This window comes from Anopheles marshallii, chromosome 2 (genome assembly GCF_943734725.1).
Source record: "Anopheles marshallii chromosome 2, idAnoMarsDA_429_01, whole genome shotgun sequence".
Classification (NCBI taxonomy): domain Eukaryota; kingdom Metazoa; phylum Arthropoda; class Insecta; order Diptera; family Culicidae; genus Anopheles; species Anopheles marshallii.
In genome coordinates, this window is record NC_071326.1 from 61,756,449 (window position 1) to 61,779,351 (window position 22,903).

At 38.1% G+C, this 22,903-nt stretch overlaps 1 protein-coding gene across 1 annotated transcript in view; it reads left to right on the forward strand.

Moving 5' to 3' along the window:
- The window catches only part of LOC128719354 (serum response factor homolog), a 114,964-nt gene extending 93,237 nt beyond the window's left edge, over window positions 1–21,727 (forward strand). Inside the window, exons 3-4 of the mRNA XM_053812977.1 lie at window positions 20,831–21,422; window positions 21,498–21,727. Of these exons, the coding sequence (XP_053668952.1) occupies window positions 20,831–21,422; window positions 21,498–21,727 (822 nt within the window). The remainder of the gene's footprint in view (window positions 1–20,830; window positions 21,423–21,497) is intronic.
- Window positions 21,728–22,903: the final 1,176 nt, after the last annotated feature.

Genomic DNA, 22,903 nt, shown 5'->3' on the forward strand with positions numbered 1-22,903 from the left:
ATCGTCACCGCCAAGAACCAGTGAACCGATTGATCAGAGGAGCGTATTTGATGCCAAGCCCGCGCTGCTAAGCTACTAAGCCTTGGCCTTTGACTATGCGTAATTGGCTGGGAAACGTTTCGCACCAGCACTGCATTTGAATTGCATTGATCGGCTAGCACGTCGTTGACTGTATGTTCCTTTTGTTTCGATTCCAACGGTGCCATTGCTCGGTCGCATATGATTGAGCTCAAAAATGGATTTGTTTCGTGATAGATGATTTCGATGGCTATCTACTGACATTTGACGTGAAGGTGCGATATTGATGGCTGTGTATCGTACATATAACGAATGTGCCATGACTTTTTTTTAACACGACAGTTGACGAAAGTCAGAGTAAGAAGTTGACTCTGAATGAAATACAACCATATCATAAAACTTCATCTATAACTTACTTTGTATATACTAGGCTAATTGTTAAATTAAGAAAAAAACATAATGGAAATCTACATCTTCATCTTAAACGTGACTTGTTGATTATTTATTATTTATGGCATAAATGAAACCAGAAAAAAATGAAGTTTACATTGCACTTATATGATTACCGTTAGTCTTGTGATGGTATCGGCACAGCGTTTGATGTAATATAGCGAAGATTATTTTAAATCTACTTAATTTTTGAATTTTCCATAACAAAGGCCTACTATTCTACTTTGAGATCGTGGACTTGGACGACGGTCGAATGTCATCGCCGTCGTCTATCAATCCATTTTGCCGGTTTTAGTAACGGTACAACACCATCAATCTGTAACAATTAAGTCCTACCATGAACTATCGTCTGTACATAAGTGGGTGCCCTGAAAATACTTTAAGATTGGATGGAACACTTCTCTATTAAAAAACCTGTTGTGTTGGACGAGGCTGGTATTATTTAAAAGTTATATAGTTCTATAAGGATTTTTGGCCCCGTATGGTTGGAAGGACAATGGAGAAGTCATTACAATGACGAACGCTATGAGCTGTACAATGAACTCACTGTCGTACAGCGAGTTAGATTGGCCAGGCTTCGGTGGACTGGTCACGTCATTAAAATGACACCGGACGAGCTAGGTCGTAAACACACAGGCCAAAATTGAACATGCAGGGCAAATGCAAATAAAATAATGGCGGTGATGCCTCCTCCAGGAAGAATCTTTTTATAAGACGAAATAAAAAAAGATCAAGAAGCTTTTCGGTCGGAAGTGTTTTATAATTGGAATGAACCGGATCAATTGATTAAAATTTGATTTCTTGAGAATTTTATAGAAATATTTTCTCAAAATTGTATTTCATTAGTCTAAAAGCAATAATTGATTTTTTTATTTTTATGTTTGTTTAACTAATACTTTTTGTTTAATTTTGTTACCAACAAACAAATTACATCTGTTGAGCAATCCCCACGATTTGTTTTCTGCTCACTATTTCACCCAATTTCTGTCCTTCCGTCTCGAACGGTGACGGCAAAACAATAAAAACATTTAAATGTACCCTTTCGACAACTCGTCACCCAACAGTAGCACAGAATAAGCCTCCAGAAGCTTGTGTGCTTTGGTTGGTAATATTTTACTCTAAGCGAATCTCCGTATGATGCATACGAGAAGAAGATTTTATTTCACATCCACACTCCTCCTGCCTATCTCACTATCAGGGTGCATATTTGCAATCTTTTACAACACTTTTCCTTATTCCGCACTGCACACGCCTTACCGTAGTAACTTTGTGATGTTGAGACGTAAAATGTGTGCTCTAAAATAAACAGCAACAATTTTAATGATCATGATTCCATTCCGTCGACGAGGGTTGTTTGTTCAACTAAGTGGGACGACGATATGCAAAGGATTCGAATATTTCGTGAAAATGTGTAAAAGCTTAACGTTCTTGTTTGCTCCACCTTCATTCTAACCCGTGCTGTTCGAAGAATCGAAAAGAAACAAAAAATGCCTACACTAACCATTCGGGGTTCAGAACTTCAGTTGACAGTTCAGTTGGATTGCAAAAGCAAACGCGCAGCCAAAGATAAACATGCTGCGAACCGTTCAAACGGGAGCATGAATGCAATAAATGACATTGCCGAGTGAAGTTAACAACTAATCAAAGCGAATTTTATTACATTTCATTGATTTTTACTGGTCCCGGCGCTGGCATGAAAACTATTTAAACTTTTCAATTAACATTGACAATAAAACTGGCTTTAAGCTTCGGGAGTAGGTTGGAGTCAGGTTTTTTCCATTAATGAGGAAGAAGTGGAAGAGCTCGTTACGGAACGATCCGTCTTTTTGTGTGTAGGACAAGTTTCGAAGAGTCTCTCATAGACTGTCTTTGGGTATTCGATACAACAGGACAGCTTGAGCACGAACCCCTTGGGTCGAGCATAAATCGATCTAGTGAGCTTGTTTGAGCTTGATAGCACAAGGTACCGATCAGTCGTACCGTCGTTAGATGAATTTTCTCTTTACTTGAGCTACTTCAATCGATTATACTGCATCATGTGTTCCCAACGGTTCAATCATTCCCTTCATTATCCTCCTTTCAACCGCGTGTGCAAGTGATGCACGCTGCAACCAGGAAAATTTCTTTATTGCGTACTTTTGCAGTTAATTAATTAGTTTAATTATAACACTGGTTGCAGGCGGTTGGGAATTGCGACAGTCTACAGGAATTTGATGGGATGGTGTCGCGACGTGCCAACAAGTGTGACTAACATGTCCTCTCGTGGGTACTGCCACGAAGAAGCAACATCGCAAAAGCTTGACGAGAATCGAGATAGCATTGAAATTTATGATTGCACTTAGACTGAGTTTTAACACATTCATTGCTAACGCTTATTTGTTGATTTTCAATTAGCTCGCATTAAACGGTGACGTTAGCAAGCGTTCTCTTAGTAACCGTCAAAGGTACAGCAATGACGGTCAGACGGGAAAAAATAGAGTGCTAATGACAGGAATGGCGACGTCGTTGACTTTAACGCCTGTTGCAATTTCAATAATTCACATAAAAATACTAGCCAACGCCTTGCATGTGACAATTTTTTAATATTTGCACATGAAGTCTTTGAAAGATAGTGAAGATGAACTCATTGCGATAACTAAGTAATTTGTAACTAACCGTGAAACATATAGTTCATATTGTTGAAAATATTGCTTTTATTGTATTAGGTCCGTACAATAAAAATAAATGTTGTATATAAGCATGAACGTGAAGTTCAAATTATTTAAAAATTAATCTTCTCTAGTAATTACTTATAGTCTAAGTGTTGTTTTCGTCTTGAAGCTGCAAAGCAGTGCCGCTATGGTAAGCTTTAATCGTTTATCTTAATTTACGGCTGTTAAGCAGTCACTACTTTACACTGCTTCCGTCATCCTTTCGACCAGCACGAGTCGCCAGCAGCCCAATCTCATTTGTCGTGGGCAAAACATCGTTCACTCGACCACCGACCAAGGCTTTGCGGCGTACCCGGTTTGCATTTATCTCCTTCTTGGTACTGGAACATAAGTACTTCCATTTCACACTCTTCTTCCGCTCGAAATGTATCGAAATGCAAAAATGTTTGCAATACCTTTAGCGCCAACGCACCCGGTGCCGCGTGAACACACTTTGCTGATAACCCATTCTAGCTCACCGTTTTCCACCCGTTAGGTTTAGTTTTATTGAAATTATTTTTTTCATCCGATACAATTGTTCCGTCCACCATCCGGATAGCAGCAATTTGTACTGCCCGATCTTACTGCACGTTCGGTAGAACTGGGCGACGTGTGACCGGTTCGGTAACTTCGGCTCGTGCAACCTCGCCACTGTACATGTAAATGAGATGCGTTTATCTTTGCGTCTAGCGCTTGCCGTCGTTAAAGCTGGAGTCCAGCGTGATAGTGTGACCGGTTAGCTAGAGTTTTATTCCGTGTTTTCTGTAATGTTCATACGCAGCAGAGAATAGCAGTTCGATTCTACAAGGGTATTACGGCGCCAAATGAAACATAAACGCTTAAAGTTACCTTAATAATAATAAACAATTACGAATTGTTACGTATCGTTTGATTTAACTCGATTTAGAAATTTGAGTTTTTATTCACCAATTATAAATGCTTAAAAGCTATTTTTTTTGAAAATTAATTCTAAAACAACTATTTATTTAAATTGTAAATCAAGCTATTCGTCCGCGTGTCAAAAGACTTCAATGGCCGAGGCTATAATAGGCAACAAACCTTCTAATTACTGATCGATTTGTTAAAACATGTGCTTTGAATATCTATTCAAATAGTTGACTTGTTTGAACAAATTTTTATAACTTATTTGCATTTTCCGAAATAGTGTAGATTTTATTGAGTATATTATTCATGATCTAATAATTTTGTGAACATTAAAAAAGAAATGCATCGCATTACATTAATGCGATGCAATGCCACGTTTGTCTTTAGTAGAAACTCAATTCAATAACATCCCGCTTTGTTATTATCTGCAATCCTTCCGGTGCACAATCCTGCATTCGGGATCTACAAAAGAAACGAAGTTTCATTTGCTTTGCATTTAATAAATGGGAAATTAAGTTTAACTTACACCGGCCCGCCACTAGCAATGTCAGAGGCACTGGCGCTTTCACGCATTTGTCCCCCGTCCGCGCTCGAAACTCCACAAAACCCTCTATGGATCGTTAAGTGAGGTGAACAAACGGACCGCCGCATAGACCTCTACCATTGCCTTTTACTTTTTGCGCGGAACGGAACGCGTCGTGCGTGTCGCAATTCAATTGCGAAAACAATTGTTATAGCAATCAAATAAAATGGTAAAATTTACCGGCATGCACGTGCGTTTGTGTTGTTGTTATGTGTATGTGTGTGTGTCGCCTTAGCAAGCCATTTCCTTGTCACTTGTAGCGGCTTTTCTGGGTGACTTTTCCTTTTGCTGTACAGTGAAAGAAGGGGTACGTTGGGATAAATTCAATATTCAAATGGCTTTTATTGTTATTGTTTTAGCGCTTACGCTTATGTGCACGTGAACATAGGGTAACTGCATGTGGAATGGAAACCACACGCTTCAGGTCTGTACTTTGGTTCATACCGTGTACAGATTCTGCAGTGGAACGTTTTTCGAATGGATGTGCTTTAGCACCAAGCGCCATGTAATTATGGATAATCGGCTACAATATTGCAGTGCGGCGATACGGCTTCACTGATTGTTACTCTTTTACCGGTCGCATTTGGGACAAACTGTTATATCGAAACGAACAAAATTTTTATTATAGCTCAAGATGTACAAAGTCGAATAATTGCATTTAAATTTCCCATTGAGTGAATCAAATATCAGTTACGAGTTTCATTTAGTTTGATTAAACCTTATTATATGTCGAAGATAATAAGTTAGAACTTGGAATATTTGATATATTTTGAGATATTTTTAGATGCACCAATTTAGAATGGAAATTTAAGTCACGTGTCAAATATTTAAAAAAATCAACCTCAATAATACATTATATTATTATTATGTACGTATACATTCGGTATTGCTGTCCCTGAGTAAAATTAAAATATATGATATAAATAAATATCAGGGGTTTTTTTTGCATTTCCGTTATCTGATCAGTTTTGTAACTTGCTTGATCCAATTCTGCTTATTACGTTGCTTATTTTTGCCTTTTTGTGGCGATTTCAATGACTTTGTTTCCGGCCTACATCAACACCACCATTAATCAAGGTTTGCGGCATGCAAATTTGTGCAATTTTTACAAACAAATGTTTGTCCGCTCAATCTCTTGTAACCCTACATCTCGAGAGCCCTTTCTTCCGCATGTAGATATACCACCAAAGGAAGCGAATTTCATACGAGGTAGAAAGATAAACATATTTTGAGTTTGTATGGCTATGTGTGTGCATGTGTCAGCGCAGGAATGAACAGAGAAGTTGGACAGGACATTAGGACAAACACGGCAGGGGTCATCACCATAGTGACGCCGGCGCAGATCAACGATTAATGGGATGTTGAATGGTGATTAATTGATTATTTATAACTTTATTCTATCACTTCGATGGTACGGACGCACTTTTGGAGCCGGGCAGGAGTGTTGCCCAGTTCGCAACATTTTGTGCAACATGCGCGACATCGATGTGTGCACGAGTGTCGCTCGCCTTTACGCAGTTGACATTTGTACTGCACCAACGAACACCAGGAACGAATGCCCGTGAAAACTTACGCGCAGATAAGATTTATGGATTTTCTTATGTCCTAACTTCGCCCTGCCCCAATCCTATTCATAACTTTGCAAGCTTTGCAGCGACTTATGTGCGCGAATCGAACAAATCTTTCGACGGATATAATCGCGCCCATCAACGCAATGAGTAATTTGGAACACTGTGTGAGAAAATGTACGCGTGATTTATTACCCTTGGAAACGTGAGTATGGTCGACGTACCACACGTGGATACTGCACACTGGAAGGGTTTATGCAGCGGTGCCGAAAAGTGTTGGAGCGCGGCAAAGCTTTTGCTACTGGACTGTATGCCACTCCTTGCAGGCGGTAAAACCTTACGGTGACCTAATAGATTAAATCTAACCTTCTGATCGTTAATCGATCACGTTTCTTTTAATGTGACGTTCGATTGTACCTGACGTGATTGCATTACGTCAAAAAGAACCTCCCGTCTAACCTGTCATTCTTGTTGAGTTCTAGTTGTTGGGCTTTCAAAAGCGCACTCAGATATAGCACATACCTACGGCCGTTAGAAGGTGCTTTTCGTTCGTTTACCATGTTCCAATGTTGCCATTGAATACAGACAGCATACAGTATCACACAGTTACATGCCTACAGTATAAAAAATATGAAAGAAATTCAAACATCATTGACATTTGCCTTCCCATCTTCATCGCCATTCTTCGCTGAACCTGTCAATCTTCGGCATATATTTATGTGTGTGCTTGTATGACATAATTGGACTTTCGGGGGCTTCAATGCAGCAGAAGATGTCATGATGAGATTTTGTCAAGACATGTCGTTCATGGTTTGCAATCGCTGACTTCGAAGAAAGGCCTCACGGTTAGACCTAAGTTGTGGTAGAAACAGAACTTCAATAGAATTTAGTTTCGAATAAAAATGTATAATTCGACTTTGTTTAACTAACGGTTAAATCCATATTTTTTTTACAAATTAATATTCGGTTTCTCCTCCATATATATCTGTAAAACGTTTAAATTGATGTATTATTTATACAATTCAAATTATATTGCACTGTACTTGAATTAAAACTAAAGATTCAATTTTTGTCTAACCTTTTCATTAGAAACTGCCTGATTTTCACCTTCATTTCCACTTCTAACTTTGTACACTTCTTTATGTTTGTGTTGTTTCATTATTTGTTACAAAAAAATGTGATACTTTGTCACTGTAGTACGCTGTGTATCGCGTACAGTGTTCTGTGATACAATATTGTTTGGTATGCATCTTTCCTTTACTGTTCTGCTTTGGTCTCTTTTCTACATGGTATTGTTATTGTTTTCTTTTCTTTCTCTTTCCTATTTGCAGCAGTGCACATGCAAATTGCTCGATCTCGACTTCGATCTAGATTTTCTCTGAATTGTATGCAAAGCAGTGCGCAATTGCCGGGTCCCGTTGTCAATCTACCATTGTCGAATGCAATGCCAATGGCTATGAAATAACCACTTCCCCAACAATGCAAAAACTACAGCATCGGCTCACACTCCACACCCTACTACGGGTACATACGTATACACTCTGGCAAAACTCTCTAGAATTCTTAATCCTTTGATTTAGAGCTTGGCAAAAGTTTGGTTAAGACTGCATAGGCTAACTAAAAAAAAGTGGATCGTTTTATCAAATATTTTTAATTTTGGTTTTTGATACACACAATTTCAATAATTCATTTGAAAACAAAGTTCTAAATGTTAAAAAACACAATCACAGGTGCAAATACATATGATCTAACCATCTACACGAACTTGATACCTGATCTACGATGCTATTGCATGGCGAATTCAGTAAAGAAGCACGTTGTCATCAATCAAAATAATCAAAGGCGTGTGATGTGTAATAATTGAAAACATCAAAAATAATAAAGCCCATGATAAATTGCCAAGTCTGTTCAAAGTAAATTAGAAAGAGAGTTTTGATTAGTAGAGTGTATGCAAGGCGGAGTGTGGCTCGCGTTATAACAGCAGCATGAAATGATACTTTGTTAAGTTTAAATTCTACGCATCATGCGTGTTATAATAAGGTAAAAATTTGTTTTTATTTGCTTTATGGTTTTTGTGGTTTAAGCTTTTTTGCCTTAGTTCTTGATAATTTTAATTATTGTTACACCCATTGCTAAAGTTCATTGAAGATGTCTTCTAATCTCATCCCATCTCATCGACGTTGCTTAATTCTATATGCGTTTTTGCTAATTATGTTTTGTGAAATATCTTGACGCTGTAGTTTACCAAAACCACGATTTTCCATTAATGTGATTTTCTTTTCACTATTCCGTCATCATAAAGATCGTTACACAGAAGCGAATACAAAATACTGCCCAATGCAATCAATCATTCAGTTGTACTTTTTTCATTACATTCTTGCAGTTCACTTTTGGTTCTGAAAAGCGTTTTCTCTGGTTGTCTGTATGATTTTGTGCTCTAACATCAGTCAAGGTATGGCGGAATCAAATTCATAAAAATGTATATTTTTCTTTTCTCTGGCGAAACTCATGCGGCCGCTTCATTTTGCATTGCAGTCCATAAGTTTGTAACATTCACTTGTCCATATCATTATTACTCCCACATTATATACTTCGTATTTTGTAATAACCGAATAAGAAGAATGAACAATAAAAAGTGGTCCTGTCTATGCAAGATGGACACGGCATCCTGTTGTTGTTTGTTACCCACAAAGGGATGTGGACAAAATTGTGTATTCCAGTCAACGCTCCTCCTTCATTAGGCTTATCGGTGAGTTCAGTCCAGTGGATTCGTTCCAGTTCCTCGCAACACACGTGCCAGCAGTTTGATGGCTTCCAATCGGCGTGTGCAAGATTATGCCTACGATTGCTGAGGGTCGTGCTGATGGAAGATCATTATCATAAGACTTTGAGTAACCGAACCGATATTAATTATGCTGTTATGCGCGCGCTGCCTACAAGCCTTACGAATCGCTGAGTGAACCTTGCCGAGTTCCATACAAGGACGAAATATGTCTGGCAGGTCTACGGGTATTGTTGCGATCGAGGTTGTTAAATACTTCGCATACGTACAACCCAAAGTGGAAATCAAGGTTCCGGGAGGCTTCCGTCAGTTTGAGTTATGCTTCAAAGTATGTTTTGTGTGCTACTGGTTTCGTTGTTTGCATCGTGTCATTTAGTGGTTTGGACGGAGGCTTTTAATTGCGCTAAAGAATGTTGTAATCGTTCAAGTACTCAAGAGCTGGATTCTCAGGGGAATAGTATTTGGCACTAACGGATCGATCGCGTGCAATGCGGAAAAGTTTGAAAAATGTTATGTTTTTTATGTGCGTGGATTGAAGTCAATTGATTAATATACATTTGTTAGTTAAGCTCAACTGTGTATATACCATAAAATAAGGTTGTATTCTAAAGCCAGCTTAAATATAATAGTACACCATTCAATCAAATAATGATCATCTACACTATCGTACATACTGCATTCCATGTTGCACAAAGAGCTAATACAAATACGATTTTCAACCTCAGTATCTGCAAGAAATGCGTTTGGTTGACAAAAGTATTTCGATGCATCATCAATAATTTAGAGCATGTTCGCTGTCACTTCCCTGGCCAATATGGTCATAAAGAACGAGAGCATGTTTGGGCAGCGCTGATAGCAGTCAGCGGGAACTTTTTAACACGGAAAAATTGCACCACCTATAACAAGGGAAGTATCCAGTGCGTCCGCAGTTGAAAGCTTTGATCAAAACCAAGAAAAGAGTAAATGGTTTTCTTTTTATGTTATGAGGCGTTCTCATTTTTTGCTTGGATTTTTCAAACAAAACTACACAGCAAAGAAAATGGAATAAAAAACAACAAAATCTTCTGCGTAAATGGCTTTTCAGCATTTACGCGCGCTAACTGCCATTGCTGAACGAGGGAAAATAAAAAAGGACAACTGAAAATATTTCACTTATTTATATGTTTATTTGTATTGCTTGTTTTTGTGGCTCACCACGAGCGTTAGCACAAGTTGCGCAGAGGTGAAGAATCCTCGATCACAAACTTCGACGATGGATCGTAATTTATAGCGACCGCGTAAGGAATGAGAAGAATAAAAAATGAAATAAACCATCAATAGCCAGGGCAAGCCAAGATCCAGAACAAAAACGCGTTCTTGAAATATTCTTCCGTGCTTCATTTCCAAACACCGTCGGAGACTGTATGGCTGCAATTGTGGGCAACTGGCAGTCGATACCTTTCGTTGTGTGAAGGTGAAAATTTGAAGGCTCGTTCTCTTGTGAAACGGCGCTGTTTTGGCATCAACACCACCAGCATGCACTTTGGCCAAGATTATTGTAATATACACCTCGACGAGGGGTTGAAAAATTCTTTTTGGACAGAAAGAGAAACATTCCGGCGGAGAAGAAATACTAATTTCAGATCAATTAAAAAATAAAAATTAAATTTATATTTATTTCAAAAATTCTTCAGTCCTCGTTTCAGCGTAACGTTAAAATAGTTTGTTTGATTTTATCTAAAATTACTTTAATGATCCCTTAACATGACCTGATTTTTGTATGTAGAAATTTTTTATTTTTTAAAATTATTTTTGATTTTTCAATCGGCCCTATGTACCGGTGATAAAGTTTGAAGACCGTGTACACCCGTTCTATGTTCGACGAAGGGAATATAGCCAAACTAATTTAAATTGTACTTTTGTGTAAGATTCCAATAAAGTTAAGTAAAACGGGCTGGCCGTTCTTCATGAATAAAAATAATAAATAATTACATTTTAGATAGTTATGAGGCGGGATCTTTTGATGTATTTGGTAGCGGCGCACCACAATAGGACTGGTTCAAAATCCCATCAGGATCAATTATCCGTCCAGCTACGAGATCAGATCCGAATCTGGATATGAAGACTGATTATCTAGCTACGTGTAAATAAACTCAAAGAAAGCATGAAATGGCAGGCCTTACCCTAGTCCTGGCAATACGCCAATTTGGAGTTATTGGATATTTGGTTAATAGATTGGTGTTATGTTGCGTAATGTAACAACTCAGCAATGGGACTCAAATTGGGAATAACTGGGAAGCGGAAACTAAGATCAGAAGATGATTTAGAATGACAAAAACCATTATGCTTTGTATGGTGATAGTTAGAGACTGTTAAACAAACTTTAAAGTGGTTGAAAAAAGATATTCGATTAAGGAACAATGCGGTTAAGATTATTTTGTTTGTCGTTTTCGTTCATGTAGAAATACCCAATTTTAGATGTGTTCAATTTTGTATTAGAAGTACTTTAAAATTTGAATTACTGTGTGATACATTCGAACTGAAATAAATCCTATAAACTAAAAAACAGACTTCAACCAGGTGAAAATGTTACTCTTAACTTTGACATCAAACGACTACTGTCAATTCTTGTACAGGGCGTATGGTCAGTTGCAGGTAATAATAGTCTGATACGGTACGGCTATCTGGTACGGCAAAACCCTCGATGAATTGAAATTGATTTAAAATGCAGAAATGCAGTCTAAAAATTAAAGTACAGAGCAGCGCAAACACGTACCCGGTGTCAACCGAAACAGCAAACCACGATCATGAAACTGATCCGTCCTCTTGAGTGATTTGTGTGATGGACATTTTGTGACGATCTTGGTCGTTTTCAGTTTTTGCTTTCCTGTGCGACACGTACCTCGTAGAAAGGACGGTTGTATTTTCTAAGATTTTTTCTTTCGCAACGTAAGGTATTTGAGATTGGTGCAAATTGTTGCCAAGCGTCCACCTTCAATCGACGCGGCTCAAAATGGCAACACACCGGCTACGGTTTTGATAATTACATCATTTTGCATAAAATGCGTACGACAAGTAGAAGCTTCTGTGCGTTCGCTTGTTTATCATTTTCTCCCCAGCAACCATGGACGGGGTGTAATTATCATCTTCAGTACGCACATGGAATGTTCGAACGCAGTTGCAAAAAAATCAACTTCCAGCAACAACGTTGGTTTCATGCTGTTCACTTTGTTTTTTGTGCTGGTGTCGACCGCCCCTTTTGGAAGCATACTGCTTCGAAAGGGGCGGACAATCACGTAGTGTATCGGCCATTTTGAATAAATTTTCCATCATGTCCAATCGTCAGGCGAAGCTGAGTGCTAGCCTTGCGTGAGCTTTTCACTATATAAAACCAATCTTACAGAATCAGGCAAGGAAAGGAAGAAAAAAGGAGGCACGTCGCGTAATTATTTGTTTGTCCATAAAACCGAAAACTCCAATCCGTGGTTCAAACTGATGTGTAGCAAGATTGTCGCTTAGTAGTCGTGTAAATAATTCTTACAATTCGCAACTCAGCTGCAGTGCATAAGTAACATTTTTTTGGTTTTGAGTTATACAAAAACAATATATTGATATTTTCAAGCTGATTTCGAAAATAATGACATTAATATTTAATTCTTAATGTTCATCCTTAAGGAGCGCGACTAGTTTAAATGAAAATTATATGTTTCTTTAAACGTATAGTAAAATGAATTTATTGTTCCGTACTACGAATTATTCATCAAACAAAAATGGGTTAACTAACAAAAGCGTATCGTCCAAGCTTGCGTTGGCAAATAAGCTGCGTCTCTAAGTCCTAAGGTCGTAGGGAATGTTTTGACCTTCGATTTAATTTTATGTTACTTTTACAATTGCCCTGTCGAGCACAAAAGTAATACGAAAGGACACGTGTCAATCTGGTGGTTTAAATTCTGATTTTTTTCCATTTTCATTTGACACGCAACTCGACGGTACAGGTTTTCTTGTCAGTCAAGATGTGTCCTAAATAGCTGCCATTTTTATTGTGCTTTATGTTGTGGACATATGGACAACTCTTTCAAATGGTTTCTGATGACAATTAACTATGCTTTAAGTACAAAGTGTACTCATTTTACTAGTTTTTTTTTATATTCTAAAACAACTTTCTTTTCCATTAGTTGTAGTTTAAGCGTCAAAAAAAATCTGAATGAATCCATCATCGCATTTAATGTCAGTTGATTCAGATAAATCAATATTAAGACTAAAACTAACGAACTGTTACCCCTTTTTATTGGCGTTGCTTCGAGATAGTGCATTTGATATTTCAGTGTATTTGATAGTGGCACCAAAGCTTCACCACAGCACTGGTACACAAACTAGAACTGACTACGTGATAATAGCAAGTCAACAGTCGAAAAAAAAGGCGTTTTCTAATTGGTTGGTTCAATCGGTCAATGGATGATGTTTAATACCTCCAGAAGATTATGCTTTGAAATGTATATGGAAAACTTACTGCCTGCTTTTTTTATAATTGATTATGGATTTACAATTTCTACAAGATTTCCAGTGCACTGATTAATTTTGTAACATTTTATTAATTTATTCATTAATTGAATCGTAATCTTTATTACTATCAGACAAAACCAACTTTATTTAAGTTAAATGAACAGATACATTATTGTTCACTAAACAGAAGTATGGATTTCGGTTTCCTTTTTCGGTTCAGGCACTGATAAAATTAGAAACATCAATTGGAATGTACATGAAAAGCTGGATGCAAAAGTGAAATATATAAAAACATATAAATTAGATGCACGGCTAGGTCGTTTGTACGAGAATAAAATGATAAAGTTATTTTCGTTAAGTTATAGTTATAGTTATTATAGTTAAGTTATAGTGATTTTTATAAAAACTTTCTTATAAATTGTTGGATAAAAATCTTAAACATTATAGAGCAAATAAACAAATGTATTTCATGCTACCATTTGGTTAACTGATTTAGTCCATTTAATGTATCGTCACTTCAAGAAGCATAACAAAAAAAAGCTGCATTTGTATGAGTTCAAGATAATTTGAAACTTAAGTTCTCTGTAACCCGTTTGGAATCCTGCAGTGCAGTGTCATTACATTAATCAAAAAACTGTAACTTTTTGTATTTAATATATGTTCCATACCCGGCAGGTGGTAAAAGACTTTACTCGTCACTTTTATCGAGTGCCAAATGAGACATTCCCGAACGCATACTCGTTCCAGACGAAATGCGCCACTAGGGAAAGCACTTGCTAATTATTTGTTTGTATTGTTTGATCATTGAACAGTCACAAAAACATAAGTCCCTCGGGAAGATTGGCAGGACAAGAAATCGTTGACAATTGTCAAATGTTTTGCCACAACAGTTAAACCCGCGTTGAAAACCACAAAAACACAACGAAACAGTACCATCTTCGCACTCGCATATCACACGCTGAGCAGAATTACAATGCGCCACCGTTGTGTTTTTCGTGCAAAATGTATGGACCACCCAAACAGTCATCATGGGAGATTTTTTGACAAAAGCATCCATTTGTTACCTTATTTGGAAAGGGTTGGTTTTGTATCATGGCTTACTTCGAAACAAAAAAAAAAGTATTTCCTCTAGAGAAAATCAGCAGACCAGGGTGTAATTGAGACATCCGATGGAATGCGTTTTCAACGGGTACCGAATTAAACCACTGGACCACCTTCTACGAAAATTGTAAAGTACATTCAACAATCTTTGTCAGAAATGTGGCAGTTATTCGGTGGAGAGGAGAAACTTTTATTTCAGTGAACATGTTTTAAAGAAACGTTACAACTATGTGTAGGATACAGAAAATTTAAATTAAACACTTTTTCCACATTTCCATAGAAATGAGACATATTTTTCCACGATTCCATGATTTGACAAGGAAATACTAGATCTATGTACAAGAGTGAAAGATCGATTGATTTTTCCATCGAGTAGCAGTATACCATCCGATGTTGCTTGATAAGCTCTCGAGATCACGTAGACATGTTGAAAACGATATTTCTACTGGTATGGTTTGTTGTTCAGAAAGAGGATGAAGGTGGTAAAAGAGGAGGTCGTCCGAAGGCCCTGCACTGGTATGCTTTTTCCTAAATGGTGTGCCCTATGACAAACAGCATTTAACTAGAATTAAATATTTCCACCCCTCACTCGATTGCATCGTGTTTTTTTTCGTTCCCCCAACATATTCCATCTTTTACTTATGGCAAAACTCCTGCACGACCTGCACCAGTTGTCGCAGATGCCGTAGATGGGCACAACTCGTCAAGTTTGTCGAAGCATTCCACCCCTGTCCGGGTGTTCGAGCGCAACCCTGTGCGCAATCTATGATTCGATCCACCACCACAGACACGATGGCTCTCCCAAATGCATTGCACCAGGTCTACTCTATCTGGTCCGAATGTGGCGAGGGAAGCATCACTGTTTGTCTCAGCGGTGTCATTAATTTATGCTTTCAATCCACCGGTGTCACTTTTGGGACCGCCGGGAAATCGTGGTCCAGTACGCGATGCAATGTGTTGCCTATCGGATGCAACAGGTGTGCACGTACTACGTTCTTCCCGTTTGCGACAAATGCACCCCGCCAGCTGCGAGAGATGATTCCGCTGGGAATTAGTGTCCGGGGCCAGCTCACGGCCATCAGTAGTGGTTGGTGCCTGTGAGCTAGAACAGTCATAAGACATCGAACCTACCCTTGAAGTTGACAAACGTTCTCATTCGACCGCGTGTGTGATTGCCTGCTAAAGCGTTGTTATGGATGAATGTGACTTTGTGTCCTTTTTCTAGAACAACACCTTCTAGTTTTTCTATTTGAAAATGTATGTGTATTTTTTCAATCGTTTAATCTTTGTCGGCTTGATAGATCAAAATCTAAGTGGGACAATGTCGTTGAAATAGTTTCCTCGCTACTCACATAGTGAACCCTTGGAAAAAAAGTCAAGTTATACTGTACAAGGATGATAAATCGTTCACTCGTATGGTGCATGACGTAAGAATCTTTCACGTCGACTAGAAGTTTAATTATCAATTTTTAATAAAAGAAAACTCAAAACTACTTTTTATTATCATAATATTTTTATTAATTGGGCCGAGTACACCGGGGATAAGGTGACCTTTCTTCGTTTGGGCAAGGAAATGTTTTCAAGCGAATGAGATTTGTTCGTAGATTAACTTACCTTTATTTATAAGCAATACGGCCGATAATTTTGAATATAAATCACCAGTCAATATGGATAGACCAGTCACGCGTAATAGAATAGTTTGAACCGTCGGGCTGGATCTTATCCAACTCAATTATAACGTCTTCTCATTTCAAGACCATTGAGTGTCCCCCGTATAATGAGTCCAATGAGGTAATTATTCAATGAATCCATTGGATCCAGTAAGGGAAACCTCTTCCAGGTTTCTAAGAATCACCTGGATAATCGACGCAACATAGACGTTTTGTTTGCGTGGGTACTCGGTACGTGAACAGATATAGCACATACATAGTTAAATGGTGTCCGTGAAAGATATTACACCAGAATAAATGGAATTAATAATGGAGTTATATAGGAGTCAGTTTGAAGCAAAACTAGGGCTTAACAGATGCTAGTAACTTTATAAATTGATGTTAGTATATCATGATACTCATGTTTTGATTGATTGTTATTTATTTCATTTTTAACAGTTTTTAAGCATACAAAAGTGGTTATGACCTAATTATCAATAGGCACGAATATATTTTCTCTATTCGTTAATGGTGCTCAAGTAAGCGACTTGACTGTTATAAATTTAGGCGACTGTGCGTGATTTGAATTTTATTTATTTATTTTATTTATTTCTTCCATGATGACGGCGTTTGCCGTATTATCAACAAAGCGTTGAGTTATCACAAATATTTCAAATTTTACAAGGCATTTCCTTCTTGCGAATTGCCTTATCCCGGGCATACTCGGTTGGATTGGTTGTTGGTGTATGGTGGATGTTGGTTCTGTGTCGTTTTGGGTTTTGTACTATTGTTGTTGTTCGTTTTGTTTGTCCTATTGGTTTGTGTGATGGTCTAGGTCCGGTGATGTTATTGTAGTTATTGTTGTGGTTGTGGAGCTATTGCTTGTGGTGTGGCTCATGTGCTATTGCGTCGGTCTTCACGGGAACAACCTCCTGTGTTCGACTGATTTGTATTTTGATTGAGGGAAAAAGTAGTGGAATTCTAAAACCCTTGACAACATTATGACATTACGAAAATTATGACAACAAAATCTAAAGCTACTGTTTCTAACCTATCCTTGTTACTAGCACCTTACCTAAACAAATTCCTTAAATTATTTTGAACTTAACACTTATAAACTAACAGTTTAAGAGTGCAATTCTCTTAGAATTTCCTACGCACTGGAAAGGCATTTAGCTTTGTGTACCAGTTTTTGCTTGTTTAATATGTCGTATATAGTTGGTGTGTTACATTATAAGTGAGGTGTGTACGTTTTATATCAAGGGGAGACTTTAACGAAGGCTTAAAGATTTTTTTTGTGATCTTTGCAATTTTACTTTGTGTGAGAATCCGCAATATGACCATACTGGTGATGCATAAGTAATGATTTGGCGAATGATTTATGCTTTGTACAGTAGTATTTTGTTACGCAATGTGCTGCAATACTGCAGCACAATGTGCAATACTTAAAAAGCTTCTATCGAGAAAGGTACATGGGTATTTAATGAAGCTTTTTCAAACAGTTTTGTTTCCGTTAGTTTCACTTTTTTGCTGGTGTTTTGCGGGAGCTAGTGTATCTGGCAAGAAATATGACTTCGGATTTTGAGCCATTTAGTTTTAGTTTCCATGTTCTGCCAAATTTATAATATTTATTAATTGTTTTTATCACCGTATTTGGGTGTTTTGCTGATGATGATGAAAATGCGATGTAATCTGCGTAAAAGTAATGTAACATTTGAGCACACATGACTATCGTGTAAAAATAATTAGAGGTGTGGTAATAGTTTAACATGTATGAATGAAATGAATGAAAATAATGAAAATATTCAGTTAAGATGTGGAAAATGCCCGGAATTTTAAGTTGTCATTGTTGGGTTTGTTAAAGCTATCTTTGGTTGCAAGAAAGTTCGATTGCTGTGTGCTGTGTTGCTCGATCCGGAGCGGTTGCTGTATTGATGAGAGGTGATGTCCGTGGTACAATTGTTTGTTGTAGGTGTTTGTTTTTGATTGTTATTTTATTTTTTGGTTTGTTTTTTACTGTGTTAATTTTGATTTCCGTTTTTTTTATCACTTCTTATTGAATTGAATGAATTATATTATATTGAATTGAATTATATTATTATTTCGCCTGAACGAGGCTATAATTAAACAAGTAACAAACAGGATTGAACAGATCAGTGGCGGATCAGTCCTCTTGGGCGGAATGATAGTTGGGGCCCGTGGGGGTGGTCATGATCAAATTTAAAATATTACTGACCGGGGGGCTTTCAGATGGACCAACTGTCTCTCTTAGAATTCTGTTAACCGCGGAGGTTGTATTCCAATTTCTCCAGAGGCTCTTTGTGTTACATTTTGGGACCCCTTTTGTACTTCTACACTTTATACAATTTTCCTACTAGCTAATAATAGTTAGCTCCTAATATATAGCTCCTAATAGCTTTTCCCGGGGCTCCCTTCACGGCGAGGCCCAAGGCGGCCGTCTACTCCGCCCACCGTTAGATCCGCCACTGGAACAGATACAACAAAAACTTCTCCCACGTCTACCTGACTATTTGATGTTTTGGTACTATTCTTTAAAACCGAATGTTAGCTCATCGATTTAAATCAGTGCCTGGTGACACGAAACATTTAATGGAACATAGCAAATGATGGAGAAGAATTTTATACAACAGACTATTCTGATGGGGTTTAAAGGAGAAGAATAGAAGAGAAGAGGAGAAGATTTTATAACTTAGATTTAAAAACACTACATCTCAACGATATCTCAAGGTTCCCATCCCTACCTACAAAATATCATTATTTTTTAAACTAAGGTATCGTTTGTTCCAGTCAGCAGGGCGCTTAGGGGCAATCTTCCACTCCTCTGCGACCATCGCAATCGAGAAAAATGTCTGAATTTGTAATTTGTCTTTACCACTAAATATTATGGTATCGTCAAGTTTTTCCTCTACATTACACCGTCCCATCGCTTCTGCTGATGTTTGTCGACAATCGTATCCCGGGTTACGATCGCACCGAACGCGGTGTAAAAAAAAATGTTACAAGACCAATGTACAATTGCACTTCGCGTTGCATTGATTGTGCTTTTCCCCATCGTCTTTCAACGCTTTTCTTCAGATTTGCGGTATTCGCGTTTGACCCAAAAAGGTGTGCCGTTGTCATGCATAAAAATAGAAAATATCTCGTTTGTCAGATCGGTTTACCGGTGCTCACCTAACTTGTCAGCGTGCGTCAGTTGGTCTGCGATGGATCCACATCACACAAACGGCACAATGCACGACGGAACGGAAAGTTCCGCATGAGAAATGCTTTCCTCGCAGCAAAATGAGGCAGCTACGAACGAAGATCTTTTGCTCGTGGCCACTGCCATCCTGTCGACGGCACGTCATAATTTTGCGCTTCATTAATAAAATACACCACAGCTTGGCTTGTGATATGTGCGGACTCAGTCGGGAGGGAAAGCCTGATCGCACCAGGAGACTGGTCGGCTCCGTCTTCGAAAAATGACAACAAGTGTGCATGGTGGTTTCATTCCGACAGGTGATCGGACCCCTGTGGAAAGATACAGAATATCGGTAGGGGTTGCCGCATCGAGGGCAGGCTTAAAAAGGCAACCAGCAGAAGCTATCGAACTTTCCCAATCGGGCAGGGATGGTTTGCCAAATTCGGGTGGAATATTTTATTAATGAAATACCTTACCATACCCGGTTTGTGGGCAGTGCGGATAAGAGAGGAAAGCAGTGGAAGATGTACAAAAGTAACAAACGTGGAACTTTGAAGTTCGTCTATGTAAGCACATATCCCATGGTTCGTCACTTGCCAAGCATTTAGTGTTTTAGTATGATTTACTTGTTAATTATGCCACTGTAACAGTTCTTTGTACGTTGGATATACGTTAACATTTACACAGACACCATACTTATGTAACGTCTCATGTCTGCTATAAACACTAAAGTTATTTATTTCATTTTTATTGTTTTTTATAACAAAGATAAAAAAGATCATCGTCCATCGTTCAGGTTTGAAAGATAATCGTTCATCGTACAACATTGCAAAAGTTTTCTTATTGTTAAGAAATATCTTAACGCATCCTCCCTAAGTTATTACATTTCAGCACTAAATAGGTTCGAATCCTTCAGCGCGTAGGGGCCGTCGCATAGTCGAACCTACAAGTATTGTACATCCGTCCATCGATCGTTTCATCTAACTCGTGGTACTATCAACTCCTCTGCGCCACTCCTTCCACTGAATCATAGGATGGAATGCATTTCACTGCACTGACTTACCTTTACCTTTACCGCTTTACCCGTTCTTTACTTTTGGTCTGAAACGATTTATCTCCATTCCCTACCTGATAATCCGTTTTTGTTACAGATTGTGTAATATCCGTTGCTATTGCACTTTTATGGTACATAGAAGGATGGTAGTTTTAAATATGTTTGTTATACACGTATATATATAAATGTGTGCGTGTGTGTATGCATTTGTCTGCTTTTGGATCATGTTGCGCATGCCATTCATTACCAACTTTGTTACGCCATTTGTCGTATGTCACACCAGACGAGCCGTGTCAAAACAAATTGCCAATAAGTCAACTTGACGTTACTGACACTTTTCCTTTACTTTTCTTTACCTCTTTGCAGGATGATCGGTCACCGATGTCGTCCGGCAGTGAATCGGACGATTATTCGCCGCCGGAGTCGCCCCCTGCAGGTCCTAGCGTTAATATTAGCAATAAGGGCAATGCCAGTAATAGCAATAGTCATCACCAGGCAGGCAGTTTGAGTGACAAACCCTCAACCAGAAGTGCAGCATTGCATAATCTGGGAGGCACGGTAACATCCACCAGTGCCGGAACGACAGCTACCAATGTGCTGTCTGCTAATGCAGCAACGATAAATGCAATCCAGCAGCAAATCCAGCAACAACAGGAGGCACTCCAACAGCAAATTCAAAATCGCCACCAGCAGTTACAGCAGCAAAAACCGCAATCAAAGTCCGGCAAAGCTAAATCCACTACGGTGAAGATAAAACAGGAAACTGCATCAGTAATATCGCCTTCAACATCAGGCGCCGCCGTCCCAACATCATCAACACACATCGCACCGGTAACTACCGGTAGTGCGTCTCAGATAACGAGCAGCATTATCTATCCAGCTTCGGCACTGAGCAATTTACCACAAGATATGCTAATCAATCTGCTGCAATCGGGTCAAATACAACTGCACAGCGAAGGTACACTATTCCAATCCCGTACATGTACATCGAATCTCACACCAATAATAACCGACGTTATCTTTCTTATTCTAGGTGGAACACAACAATACGTCACCATACCACTGCCACTTTTGCCTGGTAAAACGACATCAAAAATATCAAATTCGTCTAACGGACAGCAAAAATCTTCGAGTGCCAACTCGACGTCCTCCACATCATCTAACTCATCTGTTCCTGTGACTTCAGTGCGTACCGGAAGTTCGTCTTCATCGCGGCGGAACCAATCCACCGTTTCTACCATCAAGACTGAAGTGCTCGATTAGCCCACCTCAACGGAACAAAAACCAATCGCTCCACCACATATGACTGTCTGGAAAAAGAACAAAGCCGATTTTCGTACAGGAAACATTAACGTGTGCAAATTATTTTCTTTTGAATTATTTCAATTATCATTTTTTTGTATTTTTGATAATTATTTTGGAATCGATAACGTTAATCTATTGGTTACTTCTTCTTCACCTTCTTGACGTAACGACCTACTAGGTCATACCTGCCGTGTCTGAGTTACTAGACTTCGGTCAGCCCTGGCATTTGTAAGTTTATGTGGTTTATAAAAAACTCTCTTCTGTATTTTTACTGCCTACAGTAAAATATATTATGAAGAATCGCAATGTTTTTTGATTACGTATTTTCGAAGTTGATATAAATGGAATATGCAGTGTAAAAGGCACTTCTTGCAAATGCTCAAGTTTTGTTGATACAAAAAGTGTGTTTTTTTTTAAATATAATTATATTACTTCTTTCAAACTAATGATGTTCGATTGTCTTGAAATTTCAAAAATGAAATTATTTAAGTATAGCATTTTTTTCTATACATTAACATCTCGTTTTGATTTTATATTCATGATGCATTTTCTGAATATACAATCATAAGATTTGGAAATAACATTGATTTGGTGAAAGCTGAAGAACACTATCTCCCTACTAGTGTAATTTTTCAACATCAACAAAACAAACTAAATTTTTTAAAGTATACCACAAACAAAAAAATTAAATCAAAACGGCCTTATGTTTTATTTTTTTATTAGAGAACGTTCGTTTTCTTAAAACGAATAAATGTGTATGTTAGTAAAATGGAAAGGAACATATGAATTTCTAATGGTTCTTAAATAACGAAACAGTAACAGGACGGATTGTGGTGGATTTGTGGCAGAAGGGACAGGATTGTGGAGGACGTTAAAAACCGTATCGCATTTTTAGGCAGGAAACCAACAAGTCACATACGCCTGGTTGCGTCTGTAGTGTTGATGGTTTGTTATACTTTTTTCAGTTAACTACTATTATTATTTTGAATATTTGAATAATTTTGCATATTTTTAACATTTCACCAGAGCAAATTTTAAAAACACATTCAACCAATACAGAACCCTCCATCGACGCGTTTGTGTTTGTGAACTGTTGCACTTTGTGAATGATGAAAGGATTTTTTTCTAACTGCT